Source organism: Budorcas taxicolor, chromosome 4 (assembly GCF_023091745.1).
Source record: "Budorcas taxicolor isolate Tak-1 chromosome 4, Takin1.1, whole genome shotgun sequence".
Taxonomy (NCBI): Eukaryota; Metazoa; Chordata; class Mammalia; order Artiodactyla; family Bovidae; genus Budorcas; species Budorcas taxicolor.
This window is the reverse complement of record NC_068913.1, coordinates 64,645,115-64,668,172: the sequence shown is the minus strand read 5'-3', so window position 1 is coordinate 64,668,172 and position 23,058 is coordinate 64,645,115. Positions and strand designations below refer to the sequence as shown.

Here is a 23,058-nt window from a genome sequence, read left to right as displayed (position 1 = left end):
GGCATGTGGTTCTTGGTCCAAATCGAGGTGATATCATCAGATGGCAATGTCTCAATTTCCTTTGGTGTTCTTTCCGTCTGTTTACTCTTTCTTGCTCTCCAGCAGTTCTTCCATCAATGCTGTAAAACACATTCTACTTGGAGAGGTTTATTTGTTCAGATTGAGTTGAGATGGGATGACTTCCAATTTTTTTAAGCAATGCTTAGATTTTCATAGCACATTCAGGTAGACTTATTCCGATGTCCTTCAGCTGCAGTCTAAAGACCTCCTATTTTGAGATTCCTTTGTCATTATATCCAAGATCCAGAATAAACCTTAGAGCTCGTTTTTTTTCCTCCTATGTCAATTATGAAAACTCTTCTGGTATATGAGTTTCTAAAACAGGCAAATGAAGTTTGAAGTACAAACTAAGGCTAGTATTTTCTAGAACCAGAAAAATGACTGATTTCTGTCTCATTCAAATAAGATCACACATGCACATATATATACCCCGTTAGTTACTGCAGAGTTTCCAACCTCAGTGTTATTGATTTTTTGGCCAGATAATTCTTTGCGGTAGGGGCTGTCCAGTGCATTCTGTGATGTTTAGCAGTGTCTCTGGCCTCTACCAACTAAATGTCAGTAGCGACCCAACAGTATCTTCAGAAATTTCCAAATATCCCCTGGGGGGCAACATCACTCCTGGTTGAGAACCACTGGTACTCTAAACAGAAGTAACAGCATAGGTGAATCCAGAAACAAACACCTATGATACTAACAATAAATTGATTCTTTTAATTAATTAATTTTAGTTAGAGGATAATTGCAATATGATGTTTCTTGTAATACATCAACATGAATCAGCCACAGGTATACATGTGTCCCTTAACACAGTGATGAGATGGAGTAGGGGCATAAAGTGAGGCTGACCTTTGCTGGTGTGAAAAATGACATTGCAGAAGCCTTTGGATTTAATTGAATGTGTTTCAGTATTTTCATTGCCTAGCTCTAGAAAAAAATTATAAAGGTATCATTATGTCTCAATTGATTCAAGTCACCATCTCTGTTTTATTTGCTAGGAAGCTAGAAATAAATTTGTATCTCATCTCCAATAGCATGCGGCTTTTGAGTAATACACTTTCTCCTGACTTCATCTTATATGTCTTTTACCTTTGGATGTTTTGGATTATTTAGTACGGATGCATGGAAGCTATTTCCAATCCTCTTTTGGAAGGAGGCAAGATAAAAATAAGTGTTAGTCACTTGAGTCGTGTCCGACTCTGACCCCATGGACTGTAGCCCACCAGTCTCCTCTGTCCATGGAATTCTCCAGGCAAGAATATTGGAGTTAACCATTCCCTTCTCCAGAGGCTCTTCCAACTCAAGGATTGAACCTGGGTCTCCTTCATTGCAAGAAGATTCTTTACCATGTGAGTCACTGGGGAAGCCCATATTATGTATGTGGAATGGCAATCCACTCCAGTATTCTTGCCTGGAGAATCTCATGGGCGGAGGAGCCTGGCGGGCTGCAGTCCATGGGGTCGCAAGGAGTCAGACATGACTGAGCGACTCACACACACACACATACACACACACACACAGACATGCACACATGCATAAATAAAATGGACTGACTACATAGCATCCAATCTAAAACTTACTTTGGTTATCTGCAGTAGTTAAATGAGTATTGCATTATTTCCAATAGTGACATGGCATCATCTGTTTCTAAAATCCTATAGAATTCCTGCCTTATTGACTGGCTTAATCTGCCTTGGTAGTGTTTGAGGCTCTCTCAGACCTCTGAAAGGAACAGTGAAGAGAAAACTCAAACATGTAAAACAGTTTTATAGGCTTCTTCTTCAAGTCAGTGCTCACAGTAATTTATAGTTACCCAGGTACAATGACTGAGGTACAAAATTGTTATACTCCTCATAGTACAGTAGTCTTCAAAGTCTGAAAGACCAATGATGATTCCATAAAAAGACAGTCCTCTTAAAATCAGACCTGAAGAAAGGGTGTAAAGGATTACTATCTTTTACTAACATGGGACATTCTCTTTTTCCAACTGAAAAATTTAAACTTGATTTGGAGGATTTATTGAAAATAAGATATTTGAAGTGAGCTAAACAAACTTTATGAAGCTTTGGTGCAAATGCTGTTTCTTGCCAAAGTATGAGCTATAGCTTAAAGCAAGTCCTGCTTTCCCTGAGCTGAGTGTCACAGGACTGTGAATTGGGTGCCAAGAAGGCCACTGTCTGTTGTGTGTGTAGCACTTGGGTTTGTGTAAAATGTTATTTTACTGTGTGTTGTCAAACCGTAGGCAGAATCTTGACCTAGCCACCCAACAGAGACCTGAATCAGATAAATTCTTTGCTGGCAGAATGTCTGTTTTCATACATGGAAATAGTACTCAGTGGCAAAATTTTCACTGATAAGAGATGGAGTGGCGTGTGTGGGGGGCGGGGGGGAGGAGAAAGACTGACTTTGAGAAAAAATTTAATCTCCTAACCATCTGTTAGATCAGAGGCAACCAAAGGTAATCCAGACATAGATGCCCAGTCTCTGACTATCTCAGATCTGTTAAGCTGTGCCTGTAGCTACATCAGTCTTAACCATCAGAATCCCAACCCCAAAGGAAAGTTCACGATTACATAACACAGAGGAGGGTAGGGTATGCTGAGCACAGATGTGCATTTAATTGAAATAACCTCAATGACATGTCCCACAAGTAATAGGAAATATTAGGTTTCAGCAACTTAGGGTGCGAGGAGGCTCACAGTTGCCAGGTGACTTTTTAAAACCCCCAAGAGTTAGGTTTCCAGCTGTGTGCAGCACTGGGGTATCTGCTGTCCAGGAGGGCCCCTGTATGCTGCTTGCACCCACCATGGACAAGGTGGAATTGCCCTAGCTGGTCTTGGCACATCTTTCTTAAGTTCTTGAGCATGGCTACAGCGATCTCCAATTAAAGAGTAGTTGTAGAAGGGGGGACTGCAACAACTTAATGAAATAGTGACCTTGAGGTCCATTTTATGAGAAGTCTCCACTGACAGAGGTTCTGCAAATTAGTAATGCTGAGTTTGAGCAAGGTTTCTGGCCTCCAAGACTGTAAGCAACTCCAGGTCCCTGGACGCCAGGAATCTGTCCTTAACTCAGGAAAGCGAGGAAATTTGAAACCGGAGCCCAAGATGCCTGTAGAATAAGAATTTGTGGTGTTGACTTTAGCCTTGCCGAGGAGGTGTTAAGCTAAGTAGCCACTGAAGTTTCTGCTCCAGCATCTGGAGGTGGGTTTGTCACTGCTCCTGAGGCTCACCCAGCAGATGGGGTGGCAAATAAAACCCGACTGTACCATAAGTGGTAGCTGGGAAACCCCACACAGGCAGGAACGGCATTAGAAGGGAGTGAGGGAATGAGTTTACGTTCTGTTTTATATACTGCTCTAAGGAATATTGTTTCTTTAAATGTTCTGGCTCTAGACTGATGTAAAGTTGGAGGGCCCTAAGGTTATTAGGGGTTCTCTTTTATCCATGACCTATTGTCAATTTCAACAGGGTGTTAGTACTTCTTAAGTTATGACTATTAACAATCATCACCACCACTATCATCACTGTCTAACAATAATGGCAGTAACTGTAATAGCAACAGCAGCCAATGTTTATTTAGCATCTGCTATGTATTGAAACAGGTCCTAGGCTGTCTTTTTTTTTTTAATCTTATTTGATCCTCACAGTCATTTTGGCCATTTTATGGCCAAGTAAATGTCATTAGCTCCATTTAACAGCCGAGGAAACTGAGACTTTGAGGTTAAGAATGATGCCCAACGTAGGTCAGGGAGCCCAAATGAAGGAAGTCTGGCCCCAGGGCTTGGACTGGAAATTCTATCTTTGACTTCTCAGTCATTTTGTTTGATTTGATAACGAGTTTCGGTTAGGAAGGGAAGAGAAGGTCTGGAGGGCTTTTTGACTGGTGGGGATTAGAGATTGGAGAAGAATTTTAGGAAAAGTTTCTAATTAGACAGCATTTCCCTCTACACCACCCAGGAAGAAATGTAGATTCAGATGCCCATGCTTTCCTATTCCTGGCAATACCTTCTCTTTTCTGCTCAGGTGCAGAGAAGTTGGTGTGCTCTGTGCTCAATGAAAAATCAAACTGGCATGGTTTTCCACGTTATTCATTTTTCCTCCTGGAAACTCAAGGTTGAGATGCTTCCAGTAGTAAGTGAAGATCTCCCAAATCTTCTTACTTACAATAATAAAAGACATGTAATTTGAAATTTGGAATAACTGTGTATAAATTCCATCAGGAGTAAGAAAGAACAAAGTCTCTCTGCCAGTCTAGCTCATCACCATTTTAGCATCATGGGATTGTATAAATGAATGGACCTTAATGTAAGGTCAACCTTCCCACTTCTTAGGTAAGGAAGTTGGGGCTAATGGTAGTATTAACTGGAAGAACAAGGATGAAAACCTGAAGATTTTTTATTCCCTACTCCAATATTCATTCTATAATACTGAATGTTCTCCCTGGAATTTTTCTTGGGAAAATATTTTTAACATTATTATTAAATATTATTATTAATAATACCATTATTAAATCATTCATTAAAAGTGACTTTCTTGCCTAATTTTGGAAGAGTATATTTTATACTTAAAAATATGTATACATTCATTACTAGATATATGGTACATTTCACCAAGGCTGCCATCTTGAATCTCAAGAAAGACGCAAATACCAATTTCTAAAGAAACTTATGAACAAAATCTCTTAGCAGTAGTGAACATAAAACACAGCTAAGTGACAAACCAATACAAATCCCAAACTATGAAAAATATACTTTGTGGAAAAAATTGTATGGTAAATTACACATTACTGTATGCAAACCTGAGGCAGACTTATACCTCTCTGGAGGTCACATTTCCTCTGAGTAAAATAAGAACAACACAAAACCGATACTCTGCTGCCACTGCAATTGCTCCTATTACCAGCAGCAATTTACTGAATGTAAATCTGTGTCAAGTATCGTGATAAATGCTCTCCATGCCTTCTGTTCCTTAATCCTCACAACAATCCATGCAGTGGAAGCTACTGTTATTCTCATTTTACAAATGAGATCTGAGGGTCTGAGAAGTTACGAATAAATAAGGTGTATTTATTAATAAAAATAAGTCATGTCCGACTCTTTGCAACCATGTGGACTTTAGCCTGCCAGGCTCCCCTGTCCATGGGATTCTCCAGGCAAGAATACTGGAGTGGGTTGCCATGCTCTCCTCCAAGGTGTGTTAGCCAATAGCCTGATCTGTGAGATGCCAATAGCCTGGTCCATGAGACTCCAGAGCCCAAACTTTTAAGCACTACTGTATATTCTTTGTTGACTACATGTTGGAGGTTTACTGCCAAATATATATGAAGTTTGCCAATTTCTTTCCTCTGTACATAATTAGGGGCTTCTATTTTTTAATATAAATTTATTTATTTTAATTAGAGGTTAATTACTTTACAATATTGTATTGGTTTTGCCATAAATCACCGTGAATCCGCCACAGTTATTTGAAAACATTTTTATCTATTCACCTTTTGAAACCTTATCTGTGTCTTTGAGATCGCTGAATCTCTTCAGTTTCTTGGATTACAATACTTGAATTCTAACCTTCCCTGGCAGTTGGGAGATATGATTTATTAACTACACTCTGTGGTTCCCCTTGCTGGGAAGTTTATATTTATGAATAGTATCATCTTTTCCCTTATCCAGGTCCCCTTCTTGGTTAATGCGCTCCTCCCCCAACCACTGCTCCCCTCCTCTGCTCTGCCCTTTCGTATTTCTCCTTAATGCACATGTCTGCCCTCCTTTTATTTTGTACCTTCTCATCTGGTGAGCTCATGGCCCTGCCTCCACGGTACCCCTTCTGCAGTTACTCTCTGAGTCTGGTTTCACATTTGTCTAGATTTCCAGGTCCTTAACACAGGACTTCTTGGCAAGATACGAATATGGCAGATCTCAGTTTCTCACTTTTTTGGAGGCTACACTCATCTTTCACAAAGGACTTGTTTGAATTTGATTAACAGTTGCTACCTTTGATTCTCTAAATTATCCGGGTTGGGAGTTGGATGGAGAGATGGATGGTTGTTTCCAACCCCTATCTGTTGACTGAATTCTGGCACCCCTTTATCCCAGCTGCACAGGTTTTGAGTCTTAATGTTATTTCTCATACTTTTGGCATTTTTCTCCCATGTTGATCATCAGTCATCAGGTCTGGTTGATTGTCTCTTTGCATTGCTTTTCTAATAAATAATTTCCTTCCCATTCCCATGGCAGCCAGCCCCTCATCCTATTCCCTGTGGTTAACCTCTGCCTTTTCTTCTTCAGCCCTTTCTGCAAACCACTGTCAGAACCCAAACTTGGCTTTTATGAAAACTACACCAGCTTTCTTGACTGGTCTCTTGCAGAATTTCTCAAAGTTTGTTTTATAAAATGCTAGTGCTGAGGGATCCGCATGAGTAATATTTTCAAAACAAGTTTCTATGATTAAATACATTAGGGAAATGCTGGGTCAAGTAAACTTAAATGTGTTTCCTCACTGCAGAATTCTCAGAGCCCTTTACATGCCAGTGTGCAGGGTAAACTTTCAGGAGGATGATGGAATATAGAGTCCTCCCGAACTAATTTGGGCTGCAGAGGTTTTATTTTTTTTCTTTTTTAATTTCTACTTATTTTGGCAGAGTAACAGGCAGAATTGATGTTTCATAGGAAACATGTTAAGAAATGCTGGTTCTTTGGAATAAATTTAAACTTCTCAGGCTGACAATAAATCTCAGGCCAGTTTATTTAGACGGCTGGGGTGTTTTACATCTCCTGAAGCAACTACCCATCCTGGGCAGATTGGTCTCCTGTTCTTGTGCAAGCTGCCTTCTTTCCCATGTCTGACTATCACGGTAACAATCTTCTTTTGGTCTAGAGACTTACTCCATTCAAGTTCCAAATCTACATTTTGTTTGTCTTTTATAGATGAACTCAACATTGTCTTTTCAACACATTTACCTTTTATGTTACAATCTTTTCCAGTTCTATTTCTGCCAGCAGCGGATTTGCAAGATTTACATAGCATTTATAATGATACAACCAGTAATGACTACTCTGTAAGCATCTATTATATTCTCAGCATTTTGACAATGCTGTCTTTATAACCACCATGCAAAGTAGTTGTTCTTTGACCCATGTTATAGATGAACAGACTGAGGTTATGTAGGTAGTATGCACATGATTTTGTAGTCAGTGGGTGGCAAGACTGGGATTGAAACCCAGGACTCTATTCTAAGCAACTTAATGTTCACAAAGCTCTAAAGTGGTTTCAAAGCTGGGAGACAGGTTAATTTAGAGATGAGAAACCCATCTCTCAGGTAAAAAGTTCTCTTTTCTGATAAATAGTAATTTCTAGCTTTAAGACAGCAGACATTCTAAGGTCAGGGCTTGGATTAGAGAGCGTAAAAAATACATCTTCTATAACAAGTTTGTGTTAACACCCAGTGCATTTCCAGCACTCTGGAAGGTGTCATGGGGGACATGGATAAAAGGTTGATACAGACCCTGAGTTGAGGAACTTGCAGTGTGGTTGGAGAGATGAAGTGTAAACACGTTAAATGACAGAACCATATAATATAGTTTATAATTAGCTTCTAGATAGGCATTGTAAAACTGGGGTTCATGAACTCCTAGGAGGTCATTGGTTAGTCTTGGAACAGGGTGTCTATGAATCTCTACATTTGAATGGATACACTCATTTTCACTTGGAAGGAAGAGTGTCTATACCCATCTTCATATTTCCTAAAAGCTCTGTAATCCCAATTTGTTAACAACAATGACTGCATGGGATGTTGTGGTATAGGGTAGAAATGGAAATATCGAGTGGAGGCACTGGCTTCAAAGCTACAGAGACTGGGTTGGACTGTTTCTACTGCTAACTGGCTTAGAGACCATGGGCAACATGTCAGTTTCTTCAGATTCACTGCTAAGAAATTAGGGTAATAATAAAGCATGTGTAGACAAGTAGTTAGGGTTAAAGGAGATAGTGCAACTATGGAAAGCAGCTGGTTGCCTGGTACAAGCTAGTCTCTCCAGGCTAGTTGCCTTGATTTTTGCTAAGTTCATTTTTTTGCTCTTACCTCTGTAAACAAACTGAGTGTTTTAAAAACAGTACACATTTATTATCTTAGCAAGTCCTGGAGGTCAGAAGTCTGAAATGGATCTGAGTGGGTCCAAATCAAGGTGTTGGCAGAACTGCATTCCTTCTCAAGGCTCGAGAGGATCGTTTTCATGCTAGTCTAGATTCTAGAGGTAGCTCATTTTCCTTGATTTGAAGGAATCAAATCATCTTCAAAGCCAGCAGTGGTGACTTGAGTTCTTTTCATACCATATCATTGTGTGACTCTTCTCTGCCTTTTTCCTTCACTTACAAGGACACTTGTGATAGCATCTGTCCTTCCCAGATTACCCAGGATAATTTGTTCATAATCCAACTAATTAACTGATTAAGCAAAATTCTATTAAATTTTTTGCTGTACACCATTTATCAGACTTAACTATTTTTGTGAGTTCAATGGGGGCAGTATATTTTTCCTACTGAAATTTAATATTTAATGAATTAACCTTTCATTTAGAAAATATTTGATATCTAATATAGATTATACCAGTCATTGCTGTTGGTAATGCATAGATAAATCCGTTTATCCAATATTAAGGTAGATCCTCCAGTGTACAAGGCAGTGTGTCAGACACTGAGAAATATACACAGAATTTATGTGTAAGGAGTTTAAGGCCTGGTTTAGGCATTAAAAATACATTATAACTAAAAGCTAGGGTAAAAAGGAACTATAGTTAACAATAGGGTCATCACAAGAAAAAAACACGACTGAACTGACTGACTGAACTGAAGGTGAGTGATGTTAACTAGACTTGTGGTTATAATTTCAAAATGTATACAAACAGAGAATTATTATATTGTACACACAAAACTAATATGAAATTATAGGTCAATTTTACCTAAATTTTAAAAATTAAAAAAATTGAAGTACAAAAGCTAGGGTAGAAAGTGCCTCCTCATAAGCATACTGTGGGTTTGGTGACCAGATTTTTAACCCTCAAACTGAAAAATGTAATGTGACTATAGGATAGAGTATTTGAAGTTGACCATCTCAGAAAATCTGAGCCATGTGGTCAGTTTTGCTTTGGGGGCTTAGAAGAAGGAATTGACTTTGGCTGCAGCATGGGGAGTTGGTACACGAGCTAGAAGCTGAAGAATTCCAGTGCTGTGAACTGTGAGGTGTGGGCAAGCATGGCCGGTGCACAGCCAAGGTGAGAGGTGGGATAGCCCTGGGCTCAGGTGGGAAGGCTGCACATAGGATGTCAACCAGGGCTTTAGGGGTAAATTTAGTTTTTATTAGATCTCAAAGGTGTGTGTGTGGGGCGGGGGGGATGTGTCCTTTGCTCTTCTGCTTGAGGTTGGTAAGGATTTGAGGTTATGGAAGTTATGTGAAAAGAAGTTTACATTCTTAGCACTCTCTCTAGCAAATCTTTTTTCTCTTTTTTTTAAAATTAGTTTCAGGTGCCTCTTCAACTTAAAAAGAAAAAATCAGCTTTTTATTTGTAGATTTGTAAGTCTGTCTGGTGGATTAGAGATGAGTGGAAAGAGATCCCACATTCACACAGTAAAGTCAGATTGAGTTTTGATTTAAAAAGCCAAGGGTGTAAAATCTGAAAGGAATCCAGGTGCCCCTCGGTGGCGCTTCTGTTGGCTTTGCAGGCCCCCTCAGGGAAGCAGCTGTCAGGGACACCTCTGAGAAAGGCCAGAGCCTCCTGCATGGGGAAGTTCAGTTCCTGCTGGGTCTGTTTATATTGGAGGCTTACATCATGTCAAGAGGAGCCTAGACAAACAGTATAAGGGCTTGTGTTCAGGGCAGTGTTTCTAATCCCAGCCTTTCCTGGTTCTTGACCCAAACTTGCCATCATCACAGCTCTTACCCACCTGGGGTTCCCAGAGGGCCCTGCATGACCCAGTGGCCCTGCAATTCCACAGGGCCCATTTCGCAGCAGTTGATGTGGAGGAAAGTTGAAAGCCATGTTTTTATTTGATAGACTTCCTCGTGGTTAGAATACGACTCTGGAAATGTACTAATCTGCGTGGTGGTGTGGTGCAAGGAGTTGGAGAGATGATTCTGTTCACAAAGATACTAATGGACTGAGAATGAAAGTCACCTTCTGTGTTTTCAAAGTGACTTTAGTGACTGGGGAAATCTTATGTTAAGTGAAGAGGAAATAAAATTTCATGTACAGGATAATCTTAACTTTGTTAAAAATATACACAAACATACACACACACCCCCACACTCCAAAATGGTAAACAGGGATTATTTCTTGGTGGTGGAACCGTGAATGATACTTTTTTATTCTTAGGCTTTTCTGTTTTTGTTTTATTGTATTCTGGGGGAAGCAGGTTAGAATCTCAATTTCTCTTACTTTTTTATGACATGAAGTTGTATGCATACATGTGTGCTAAGTCGCTTCAGTCATGTCCAACTCTGCGACACCATGGACTATGGCCCATCAGGCTCCTCTGTCCATGGGATTCTCTAGGCACAAATACTGGAGTGGGTTGCCATGCCCATCTCCAATGAAGCTGTACACTTTCCCCTTAATTTTCACTGATGGATGTTTTAAGAATAATCACTGCTCTCAGAACAAAGGCATTTTATTAGAATAAATATACTCATGGCAGAAATAAATGTATCTGATGAGGATAAAAGCAAAACATTGGAATTTTTTTCTAGAAGCAGCTTGACTCTCTTAATTTGCCTAGCTTTCTTATTAAAGTATGCAACATCAAAGAGATACTTTTTAATTCAGTACTTTTAATTTTTAAAAACAAATGTCCTTATTCCAGGAGTATACATAGTGGTTGTAAATAATAAAATGTAAATAATAATGTATGTACACATAAACAAGAAAGAGGAAAATAAATATCACACATAATTTCATTACCTAAGAGAAAAAAACATTCTTAGTATTTGGGTTTATGCACTTCTAATCTTTTTTTCCGGTGCCTAGACATTGTATACATATTACTGAAAACAAACCAAAACAAAAATGACATCTGATGATTTGACTTAAAGGACTGTGAAAAGTCCTTACATACTGCTGCTTGTAAACTGACATTTTCCCATCCTCTGACTTAAATATATTCAAGCAAGGATAGCTATGGAAGGGTCTGTTTGTTCAGCTCTATCACTCCAGGCTTCCCAGAAGAATGTGACTAGACATCAGGATGTCTTGGACTGTGGCTCCTTTTACTGGGTCTGCTGAATAAAAATTATATGCAGATACAGTGTTCATTTTTGTCCCCTAAGTATTTCTCTAGTTTTCTTTTTTCCTTTTCAGAGAGGCAGATTTGGTAACCCTGAGATTTTCACTTTCAGTTATTCTCCAGTGCACGTGTTCGCTGCTTTTGCGGGATCTGGCATAGGGACCTTGAGCAGACAGAAAAACGGGCCAAGGTTTCAAAATTATTTTAGTTCAGGATACAAAGCCCCCAAATGCAGCATGTACTTCTCAGGCATCTTCTTCCTCATGAATTTTTGTTGGCCTCTTCTGTTTTGCTGTTACAAAGAAAATCATCTTGTTTTCTGAACCCTTCTCTTCTACAAGTTAGGGCCTCTTGAAAATATCTTTCCTGATAGCCCTGCTCAGATACAGTTTCCCTTGCCTGGTATCCCTGGATGTCCCTCACTGCTTCCTGCCCAGCTACAATTCAGCTTAGCTTTTCCCAGGACTCCTGGGCCATGCTGCAGGCAGTATATTTTCTGTTGCTTCTTTGAGGATTTAGTTTGTCATGTAATTGACCTTATTGACATATACCCACACTTGGACTGTTAAAAACAAAAGGACAACAAAAATGAAAACAGAAAAGCGTAAGGCAGAAAAAACAATATCACTCATAGTCCTACCACTAAGAAACAACCTCAGTTTATAATTTTAGGGTTTGTAGGTGTTTGGATATTTATTTTAACACGGTCAAGATTTGTTATATAGATAGAATTTGGTTTCCTATTTTTCATTTACCATGGCATAAATATTTCTTCAAGCACGAACGTTAATTACAAACTTTTTCAGTGACTAGATAATAGTTCATTTTCTGGATTTCCTGCCAAAGGCTTAGCTCTTTGTTTAATGTTAGGAGAAAATCTAAATATCCATTTTCTTACAATGTGTCCATGATCAGTAGGCATGGAGAACAGTGCTAAGGTGTGTAGTGAATTCTTGGTAAATGTTAGCTATTACTGTGTTTGTTAGTGATAATTTTGATGCAGCTGCAGTCAGAACACCTGGAGAAGCCATACGATGTCCCCTGCAGACTCCAGGCAGAAATATAGGGATTCCCTGTGCTTGCTCAATGGCAGAGAGGATCTCTCAGGAGCATAATTTCAGCTCCTTCATTTATATCTTGGCTGTCGCAAGCTGAAATCCATCTGTTGTGAGCTCAAGAGCTCAAAAGCCTTGATTGGTTCTGGGTTTTCTTGTTGAATATGTAGCATTAAAAACTCTGAAAAAGCCGTTTGCTTGAATTTGGTGCATCTGGTGGTCAGATTAACATTTAGTTCTTTTGTGGCATGTGGTAGTAGTATTAACTTTGAACTATACTTCTCCTGATGCCACTTGGGCCGTCCCGAAGAACTTCCTTGCTTCCTATCAACCAGAAAGCACCATTCTCATACCAGGGAGGGATTCCATTAATCAGAATGTGAGAGAAATGTGTAGTAGGATAATTTTGAAAGTAATAACATGGAGAAGGGGACTGGAAAATGCAGTACGGAGTGGTTAGATAGGTGGGAAAACTAGTTGGAGTTGGGTAGGGGATTTGGAAAGTGGGCACTGGGTGCCGTGTGATGCAAGAAACTGAGTAAAATTGGAATCATACTGAAAGAGCAACCATAAAAAAGGATAACAAAGAAATTGAAATGGAGGGGGAATTAAAATGTTGCTGCTGAGCTTTCAAGCTTTCTCTCCCACCTTCTTCCCCTAAGTAATCCTTTTCTATAATCCTTAAAGGATTTGAACCCTACGTATCAGAAACGATCAGTTCTGTGAGTCTTTATTAAATGTTGACAAGAAAGGCTAACTTAGACAAGTAATTAATTTATAAAATTCCCAATACATCTGATATATGTGGAGTCACATGAAATTGACATATGAAATGACATAATGTATCATAAAACAACATTAATTTCCAAACACTTTAGAAATTAAAAGCAAATGTTTGCTTTGGATCCAGTTGGTCCTACCAGATCTGTTGGCACGTCCTTCCTCCTGATGGATGCTTCATTTTTCCCTTACATCTTCAGAATTATTATTTATATGGGATAGTGTCATGTTCTTGACCTGTTCTAGAAACTGATCTTTTCATTTTAGTTTGGACTAATTTCTCTGAATTTCTCATTTCCTGGTTGTGTATGCCTTCTTTAAAACAGATAAAATATCTTTATATGGGAAACAAATCAATGTCAAATTTTGTTTAAAAAAAATAAATGATATTTAATTTTCTATATAAACCTTTGAAATGCCCTAAAGCATAAAACTTTACTTGGGTCTCATAAGTATTTGTATTACTGGTATTTTGAAGTGATGAATTCATTGAAATTTCTTAAACTTAATAAATGATGGGTTTTACAATTTATTTTTTATCCAACTTTTGATTTTGAATACAAAGATCAAAATATAAGAGGCTTGTATTTCTAAAAAATACACAGAGACAGTTTCTTCAGTGTTTTGTTTCTTAACAACATTAAACATGTATCTGTTTGGCAGGTCTGTTTATCTGTCTTTAGAAATATATGAGTGTTGAATATAATACTTTTTTAAGACCATGAATAACATTTAGAATACCATGTTCCCTGATTTTTTGAATCAGTTAAAAGGAAACAATATTGTTGCTTTGATGAATTGTCATATATGCTGCTGCCTTTTATTTACATTTTTTTCTCGTTTATATGGGTTATGAAATTTGGCCAGTTCTGTTTACAAAATCATCCCAGTTTCATTTCTCTAACCTTGACATTAAGACCATAGAAGCATATCAAGGCTCTAAAATAGAGATGCTTTAAAAACTCAGAAGTGTTATAAGTAACTTTTAAGTATAAAAGCACCAGAAGTACTTCATATCCTATGAGATTTGGTATGAACTTTTGGAACAACCGAACTTTTTCTTTTTTAAAGTTGATTTTCCTTAGTGCATCTCTGCTCAGGCCCTCCCTTTACCTGGCAGGTGCCCCTATCAGGTTTATTGCAGAGACCCCTGTTTTTTCTCTTTGAATCCTGTGCTCGGCTTATGACCTGCTTTTGTCTCTCACTCATCCGCAGAGCCCGGCGTCTGCACGGTGTTCGGAGACCCTCACTACAACACTTTTGACGGACGGACATTTAACTTTCAGGGGACGTGTCAGTACGTGTTGACGAAAGACTGCTCCTCCCCTGCCTCGCCCTTTCAGGTGCTGGTGAAGAACGACGCTCGCAGGACCCGCTCCTTCTCCTGGACCAAGTCCGTGGACCTGGTGCTGGGCGCTGGCACCGTCAGCCTCCAGCAGCACCTGACGGTGCGCTGGAACGGCTCGCGCATTGCGCTGCCCTGCCATGCGCCGCAGTTCCACATCGACCTGGACGGCTACCTCTTGAAAGTGACGACCAAAGCAGGTGGGCTTCCGGGAGCAAGGGCCTTCTGTGTACCTCTGGCGCTTCCCTCTGTCTCACCAACTGGTGCCCGGGAGCTGCAGCTGCTCCCTCTCCTCCTCCGTGGAGGAAAACCAGAGGCAGAGAAGTCCACCAACTGCAGGGGCTGCCTCATTCTCCAGATGCCACAAGATAGCTGGAGAAAATCGGCATACCGAGGAGCCTTGCAGTCTGATGCCAGTCACCCGCAACTTGCGATCTGTCCACATCCAGTGTCTTTTCATCCTCATTCCGAAAATAGCAGTTGTTCTCTCGGGATAACCACTGTCTCATGTTGTGTTGCTATTTTAGGTCATTGATGTCCAGCTTGGAATCGTCAGTGTCTTTCCCAGTTCAGCTAGTCAAGTGCAGTTTCACATTTGTGAGAAAGAGTGTTTCCTTATTAACATCTGTCCAAGAAGGAGGGAATCCTCAAAAGCAAACTGCAAACGTGTGGGTGTGCATATGGGAGTGGGGATGATGGGCTGCGTGACCAGCAGTCCTGTCCTTTCTGGACCTGGGGAAGGCTGCTTATTGAGTTGATGGGCACAACTGTCAGCTCCTGCTGGGAGACACTTAGGGTGCTTGCTCTGAAAGCACTCTCTCCAGCCATGGGCTCATGGAGCTGCCCACTGATGCTGAGACCTTTTCTCAGCATCACATATTGCCTGAGACTTGCTGGACTCTGTTGCCGCTCCACTGGCAGATACATTCCTCCTACGCCAAACTGTTCATAGTTGCTAATAAGTGACTCATAGGGGTTCACAGAGGCCCACATTCTTGTCTGTGAGATGTTGCCTAAGAGAGACATCTTAGAAGCAGAACTCAACCCTTTGTTATCAGCCCCAAAGAATGAATTCAGTTTGTTCACATTTTATATGATATCATGAATGGTTCCTCCCATGGTGCCTTTGGTTAGTGCATATTTCGGTCAGTTGGATATTGAACTGCATGTCCTCTTAGCATGCTATTTCTTTAAGCATGATATTTGAGGAAGTCAGTATATATATATATATATATATTTTTTTTTTTTTTTGCTTTTTGCATTGATGAGAATTTAACAATGTAAAAGCATCACTTGGGTTCCAGTTTCTTTATCTAATATGGATCAGAAAGGGAAACATTTGATAGAGCAGCCACTTTTGAGGGACTGCAGAGACTGTTCTCCTGGTACTTTCAGAACCCTGTTGTTTTCTGTTCAAGTCAAAATATATTCGGTAAATTAATTTGAGCTGATGAAATGCCAGCTTAGCTAAACAAAGGCAGGAAACCAAAGAGAAACCCATGGAGATTTTTATTTAGAGAATATGGTGTGGTTTCAGTGAGAAATGTTAAATATTAATGTATTCGAGCATTTTATAGAGAAGAATGTTCACTTTGAAAGTGGTAGATGTGAAGAGTTCTGTACTTTCAACTTCAGAGGGATTAATCCACCCCAGAAAATTCAGACACCAGTTGTTAACATTCAAATGACATGTCACTCTGCACATGTAGGCCTCAGCTCGTCTCTTTGAAGGAGGCAACAATTTGTGGCTTCATGTAAAATGGATACAAAACAACCTATCATTACACAGTACTAATTAGAAGTACCTTGTTTATCTTTTTGCATGCTGGTTGAACATAATGGATACTACTGATATGGAAATTATTCGTCAGCCACAACCCAATTCTCAAAGGAATTCTGCATATTCAAAATTACTGACAGTCGAGGAGGTTCAGTACTGCTCCTCTCACAGCTGGCAATACCTTACGGAATAAGTGTACTCTTTGTAAGGACCTCACATGGTAAAAATGAGCAAAAGGATGAGGCTGCTAAGAAAATAATAATAGATCATAAATGCCATAATTGGATTAGTGTATTTAACTCTTCTAGGCCTTGAATTCAGCTTTGCAGTTTGTCTTTTTTCCATCTCTCTTGCCATGATGCAGCTAATTTATGTGGTACCTTTACTACTCAGGTGACCAACTTCCTGTAGCACACGGAGGGCACAAACTTTCTGCTTCCTAGGGAAGACTTTATATCTCTGGGTGCTAAAATTGCTTTGAAATTATCTATTGAATGGAACAATTCCATTTCCAGACAATAGTCCTTCCTACTCTGGTCCCCAAATCTCAGTTTGTACTACCCCTTAGGGATGTTTTCATTTTTATTACCTATTGATTGTCTATCTAAAATATCACAGTATATCCTTTGAATGTTTGTTCTTCCTCCATAAGTTTTTTTTCATAAGCTCAAGTGATCAAAGGATATTTCTTTGAAATAGCCGTTTAAATCAAGACTGCAGGTGTAAGTTGGGAAGTGGAGAGAAATGACTCTTCGCCCCTGCGGTTTATAGACTCAGCACTCCATGATAGAATCTTTTGGCAGAAGAGCACAGGTGGCTGTGTAGCTTGGGTGGAATTAAACGGTAGTTACATATCTAATAACAACTGGGTAGTACAGAAGGCAGAGCAAGGTTTGGTAGCTTGAGAAAGCTCTGCTCCTTCCTGTCACAACTCCCCTCTCTCCCCCGCCCAACTCTCGGCACTTAGAGAATCATTTAAAATGTTTCCTTTCTGCCATCTGTTCACTTCATCAACTCCACCTGAAACAGTTACGTCAGATCCACCTGAAAGTATTAACATGTGGGAGTGTGGCTTTGTATTTTACTTTTGGTAAAACTCTACATCTGAGGAACCTGGAGTATATATATGTTGTTGTTCAGTTGCTAAGTTGTGTCCAACTCATTGCAACCCTATGAACAGCAGCATGTGAGGCTTCCCTACACACACGCGCACACACACACACACACACACACACACACACATTCCTTTGGTATAAACTCTAAGCAGAAACAATTCTCTATTTTTAAGCATCACTATGGTATGTCTACAGATTTTGCACCTCCTCTCTCTTAAAAGTGGACTGCGGCAAAAGCAACAATAACAACCAAAAACAAATAAACAAACAACCACAAAATAAAAAGACCAACAACTTTCCCACCAAAAGAAAAAAAATTAGTAATCTGGAGCCAGGTCACACACTTGAAGGGTGAAAAACAGGTTGGTAAAACATTCACTGGTGAAAAGGAAAATTGGAAGACTCTTCATCCAGTGGAAGGAATGCAGCTGCTGCTCACATCCCAGATGAGACATGTGCTTCAGCTTTGGCCTTCTGACTGCCAGTTGTTTCTACCAATTTCCCATGCAGAGAATTGGGAAACTCATCCCAGCTGCAGAAAAGACTAACCCCAAACCCTCAAACACTTCCATGGCATTTTCATTTCATAAGATGCCTATTTAAAAGATCTTTTGGAAAAGCAATGTGTTTTTCAATTACAACTTATTCATTTTTTTTTGCCTGTCACTACTGTAATTTACTTTGCATGGATTTTACTCATGTAGAGAGTAAAAATAACCATGCAAATACATGTGTATATGATACAAGAATAGACAAAGTCATCTGTAGTCAAGTAAGTCATCCAAACACAATAGGAAGCCTAACATTGTTCTGTGAATATCTTCTTAACATAATGATAAAAAGAGGAAAAGGGAGTGAATTACAAATTATTCTCTTACTTTGAGGATTGTGTTTCATGAAAGAGATGTCAAGAGTCTTGAGAAAAAAAGCACAAGTGTTAGTCATTCGTCGTGTCTGACTCTTTATGACCCCATGGACTGTATGTAGCTTGCCAGGCTCTTCTATCCATGGAATTCACCAGGCAAGAATACTGGAGTGGATAGGGCATATTACTGATGCAGGGATCGAACCCAAGCCTCCTGCCTTGTAGGCAGAATCTTTACCATCTGAGCCACCAGGGAAACCCCAAGACTACTGGAGTGGGTAGCCATTCCCTTTTCCAGGTAATCTTCCTGACCCAGAGATTGAACCTGAGCCTCCTACATTGCAGAATCTTTATCATCTGATCAACCAGAGAAGCCCAGAGTCTTGAGAAGAGTATATTTAAAACACAGTGGGCCTGCATCTTAAGCATGCAGGAACCACCAGTCCATTGCAAAGAAAGAATGACTGACTTGTTCCCTGTGAGTTGAATTCCCATGAACTCAGTTGCCCAAAATCTCAAATTTATTGTATCACTGCCAGTAATTTTGCTGGAGCTCTTTTGGATGTAAATTCTCAACAAATGTGGCACTTGGAAAAGCAGTGTTTGCCTGCTGTCTAGGAAAGAGATTTGTAGTTTGGAAAATTTTGCAAGGTGGAAAATCTTTGGAATTATGCTCTAAAAGTTAGAGCATTGTATGGAATTGATTTTCTCCCTTCATTTCTCTGGCTGGGCAGCTGCCTAGTTACAGGAGTATGAGGTCAAGTTTCTTCTATACCTTAGAGAGTATATTACAAATCAAATTATAGTTTGCTTGTCTTTTTTCAAAATGTTATTTCAGTGTCTTAACTGGCATGAAATTCACAAATTTCTTTGGCTTTGCCGACTCATTGTGTCAATTTGCAGGGTAATTCATTCATTTAGTGAGAATGTACTATGTGCCAGATAATGTGTTCGATGATGGGGCATGAAGAAATAGAAATTGTTTTATACAATAGTTGTGATTGTCAGAATTGACCCAATGTTTGACATCCTCACAGAAGATCAGTCCAGTGTGTGGACAGACTAGCAGCATGTCCTTGCTCTGATCACCTTGTCCCATCATTGTCTTCTCTTCACTCAGTTACTCCCAAAGCCCAAAAGAGACTTTCTTATGACCTTCTTTCCTTCTTTTTACCTAATTCTATTCAATTGCTTTCGGGAACTGAGTTGCTTCTCCTGATCAAGAAACCTTCTCTACCTTTGCCTTGGGCTGAGAATACTTCCATTCTTTTCAGGTACCGTTCATGATTTCCATGTGAGTCTTTCGGTTTATTTCTTGAGAAATCCAGTTTTGGACCACTGGTTTATCCTTCCAATAATTTCCCCTAAAGCAGATCTGTAACTCCTTCTTATGTCAGTTGTGAGGCCTGCTCGCAGAATGCTATTTGGCCAGGTTTCTCTCCTCTAGGACCATGACCAAAGGAATATTGGCTTAAGGAATATTATCTGCAGCATCTTTACTTCTGGGTGTCTCCTACTGCCCTTACATCACTAATGTTGCCTTATGCCAATTTTATATTCAAACAAGATCCATTCCATCCCTCCCCGCCCCTTTCTTCTTTCTCATCACCACCTTATCTCCCAACTTCTGAGCATCTTCTGAGCATTTACTCATCAGGCTAATATTAATCCTTCAGGAACAAAGATAAAGTCTTTTTTTTTTAAAAAAAAAGAAGAAGTTCTCTCTGGATACTCAGAAAGGACTAAATCAAAGACTAGGTTTTGTCAGAAATCCAGGAGGGTAAGATTGAAAACACACAGCTGGGGATATTTTCCATTTTTTCTGTTAAAACAGAGCTTTTTTTGTGGGCTGTCACTCTTAGGAGACAGTGATAGTGAGTAAGGAGGAGTCCCAGGGAAGAAATGCACCGTGAGCTGTTGTAGGTGTCCCCTCGGTGCTCATCTACAGCACTGGTACCTGGTTCATCCATTCACTGGGTGGCTCAGGCACTGCCAAGATACTACCAAGAGAACAGTAAGAAGAGCTCCCACCACACACTTGAGACATACAGAAAATGTTAATACCAGAATCATCATTTGCTCGGGGTTGATTCTTGAAAGACTCTTCATGAAACCCTCTCCTTTGTCTTATGGGTAGTGTGATCACATACTGCATCATTTCTTCCTGACATCCTGATCAAACTGATCTGTGCTGTGTGACAGCAGAGCCTGGCTGTCCGACCCATGACAGAAATTCCGCTTTTCAGTGGGGTCACTTGTTACACTAAATCCTAGATACTCAGGGCTAGTAGGTCAGGAGAAAATGAATGTTCTCAGACAAATTCTCCAACTGTTTAGATGATCAGTTCAGCAGACCAAGAAGGGATTATGTTCTCAACCTTGTGGAGTGAAGATCGTTTCCTCAGTGAACAGTGTTGTCCAGGTGATTCTGTCCAGCACATGAGGAATTTTGACCTGTGGCCTGGTAGCCGCCATGCTTACTCAAATGTTGAAGCTCATGATCAGCCCAGATATGCATGGAGACCCTAACCTAAGTCTCATAACATCTCAACCATGGAACCATGGATTAAACAGCTGTGTGTATCTCATGGATGACTGTAAAATAATGAGGAGGCAAATGTTTTCATTTGTATGAGTGTTGTCCTTTGAAGAGGATGTGTTCAGAAGCTTTATATTTATTACTTTAATACTTCCACTATGGCAAATAATTTGGAAATTTTCACTTGGCTCTAAATATCATCATATGGGGAGAATATTAGATAAAGAGAAAATTACATTGCAAATTATCATCTTTGTTATCTTTCCATTTCCACATTATAGTAGTTGTTGGATAAATGAAAACATGATGTGAACCAAGACAATTACTCTGAAAAAGGGCAAAAATATAAACCCTAGAGTAACATGATCAATGAAGAATCATCTGTAAGTCACACTATGTAAGATAACATTGTAAGGGTAAAACTCATACATTTAAAAAGTTCTAAGCCCCAATAACTGATTTGTGTTATATCACACAATGTTTGATGTGGAGAGATTGAAAGGTAATCGTGATTTCAGTGAGGTCCTTAGTGTTCCTTGTTAGAGGACAGTCATATGTACTGTATAAGAATCTACACTTGAAAAGTGTTGGTGGATTCAAGAGTGATTGCTCCTTATTTCCTCTAGGTTTGGAAATATCCTGGGACGGAGACAGTTTTGTAGAAGTCATGGCTGCCCCCCATCTCAAGGGCAAACTCTGTGGTCTTTGTGGCAACTACAATGGACATAAGCGTGATGACTTAATTGGTGGAGATGGAAGCTTCAAGTTTGATGTGGATGACTTTGCCGAGTCCTGGAGAGTGGAGTCCAATGAGTTCTGTAACAGACCCCAGAGAAAACCAGTACCTGAACTGTGTCAAGGGACAGTGAAGGTAAAGCTTAGAGCCCATCGAGAATGCCAGAAACTCAAATCCTGGGAATTTCAGACCTGCCACTCAACTGTGGACTACACTACTTTCTACCGGTAAGCACAGTGCTTTCAGGAATGGGCTTGGGTTACACACCAGAGATAGACTTGACCTTGGAACAGAAACTGTCAAATCCCTTGGTGTACCAGGGCCCCCAAAGCATAGTCTAAATACCCCTACTTCTTTCTTGTCTTGAGACTGATCTCCTCTTGAATCAGTCCCACATTATGTCTCAAAGTAAGAAATTGTAGGGAGTACTTCAGAGTTATCTTCTATAAGTGATTATTTTTGTGTCTGCAGGTTCACTGGAAAGCTAGGGACACCCTAGGGTTTTTCCAGGTGTTAGCTTGACTCAAAGATTGAGGAGTGCTTCCCAAATTCTGGCCTGAAATACGATGGTATAGGGCAGAAGAGGGAATCTCAAATTGCTCTGGCTGCCTTTGGGTATTTCAGTGAGCTCAGTTATTCCAGGTTTGAGGAAGGGTTCATCAGGTCTTTCCCATGGTCTGGCCCCAAACAGATCTGCACATAGAAAATGAGGTGGCCAGATGAGAGTTCCTTGGATTTTAGCCAACTATGAGACTTTGTGTCCAGAGTTAGAGGAGTATAGAAACAGGGCTTAAGAGATGGAGGAAGGAAGTCTCTCAGTAAGACTGTGGATTCCATAACCTTTTCTAATTCTGATTAACCCCCTTCCATACAAAGCAACTGGTTACAGAGGAGACTTGGCTTTGGCATCCATGCTACAAGGTTGCATTTGTGAATGGATGAATTTGGCCTGGTTGTACTTCCATTTACTACATGATTCCATGGGTTCAAGAGCTGTGACTATCTATAACTTTAACCACCACTGGGTGTGGGAGGAAACATGAGATGAACACAGCCCCAAAAGGCCTTGTTTAAGTGATTTGCCCATGCCTCTTAAAATGAGAAAACTCCTGTGGTCTGAAGCCACAGAGAAGTTATTTTTACTCTTTAATTGCCACCAGTTTATTTCCCCTAGTTCTTATTAAATGTGGTTTTTAAAATTTTATGTAATCTTTGGATGTAAAAGATAAAGTTCTATAAAGTCAGCTCAAAGTGTGGTGAAAAAGGATGATCCCTGTCATCACAAATTCCTGAACATGACTGCATCTGTCAAACGGTTTGGCTCCAACTCATGTATTTAGTTTCTTCAAGCCATTTTCTGGTTGTAATTTGAATTCTCTGGGTTCCCTTCTTTCTCTTCCCTAAACCACCCAATAGACTGACCTCACCCTTGTCTATTGAAACTGAAAGATCTTTAATACATTCTGGAGTGAGTTAAGCACCTGGATAGACAAACCAGGCTTCACTTTGAAAC

The 23,058-nt window shown here is 39.9% G+C and overlaps 1 protein-coding gene across 1 annotated transcript in view; it reads left to right on the top strand.

Annotated features, from left to right (window-relative positions):
* Window positions 1-23,058, top strand: part of BMPER (BMP binding endothelial regulator) — a 252,338-nt gene that overhangs the window by 160,031 nt on the left and 69,249 nt on the right. The window contains exons 12-13 of the mRNA XM_052638900.1: window positions 14,381-14,710; window positions 21,436-21,772. Coding sequence (XP_052494860.1) covers window positions 14,381-14,710; window positions 21,436-21,772 — 667 coding nt within the window. The remainder of the gene's footprint in view (window positions 1-14,380; window positions 14,711-21,435; window positions 21,773-23,058) is intronic.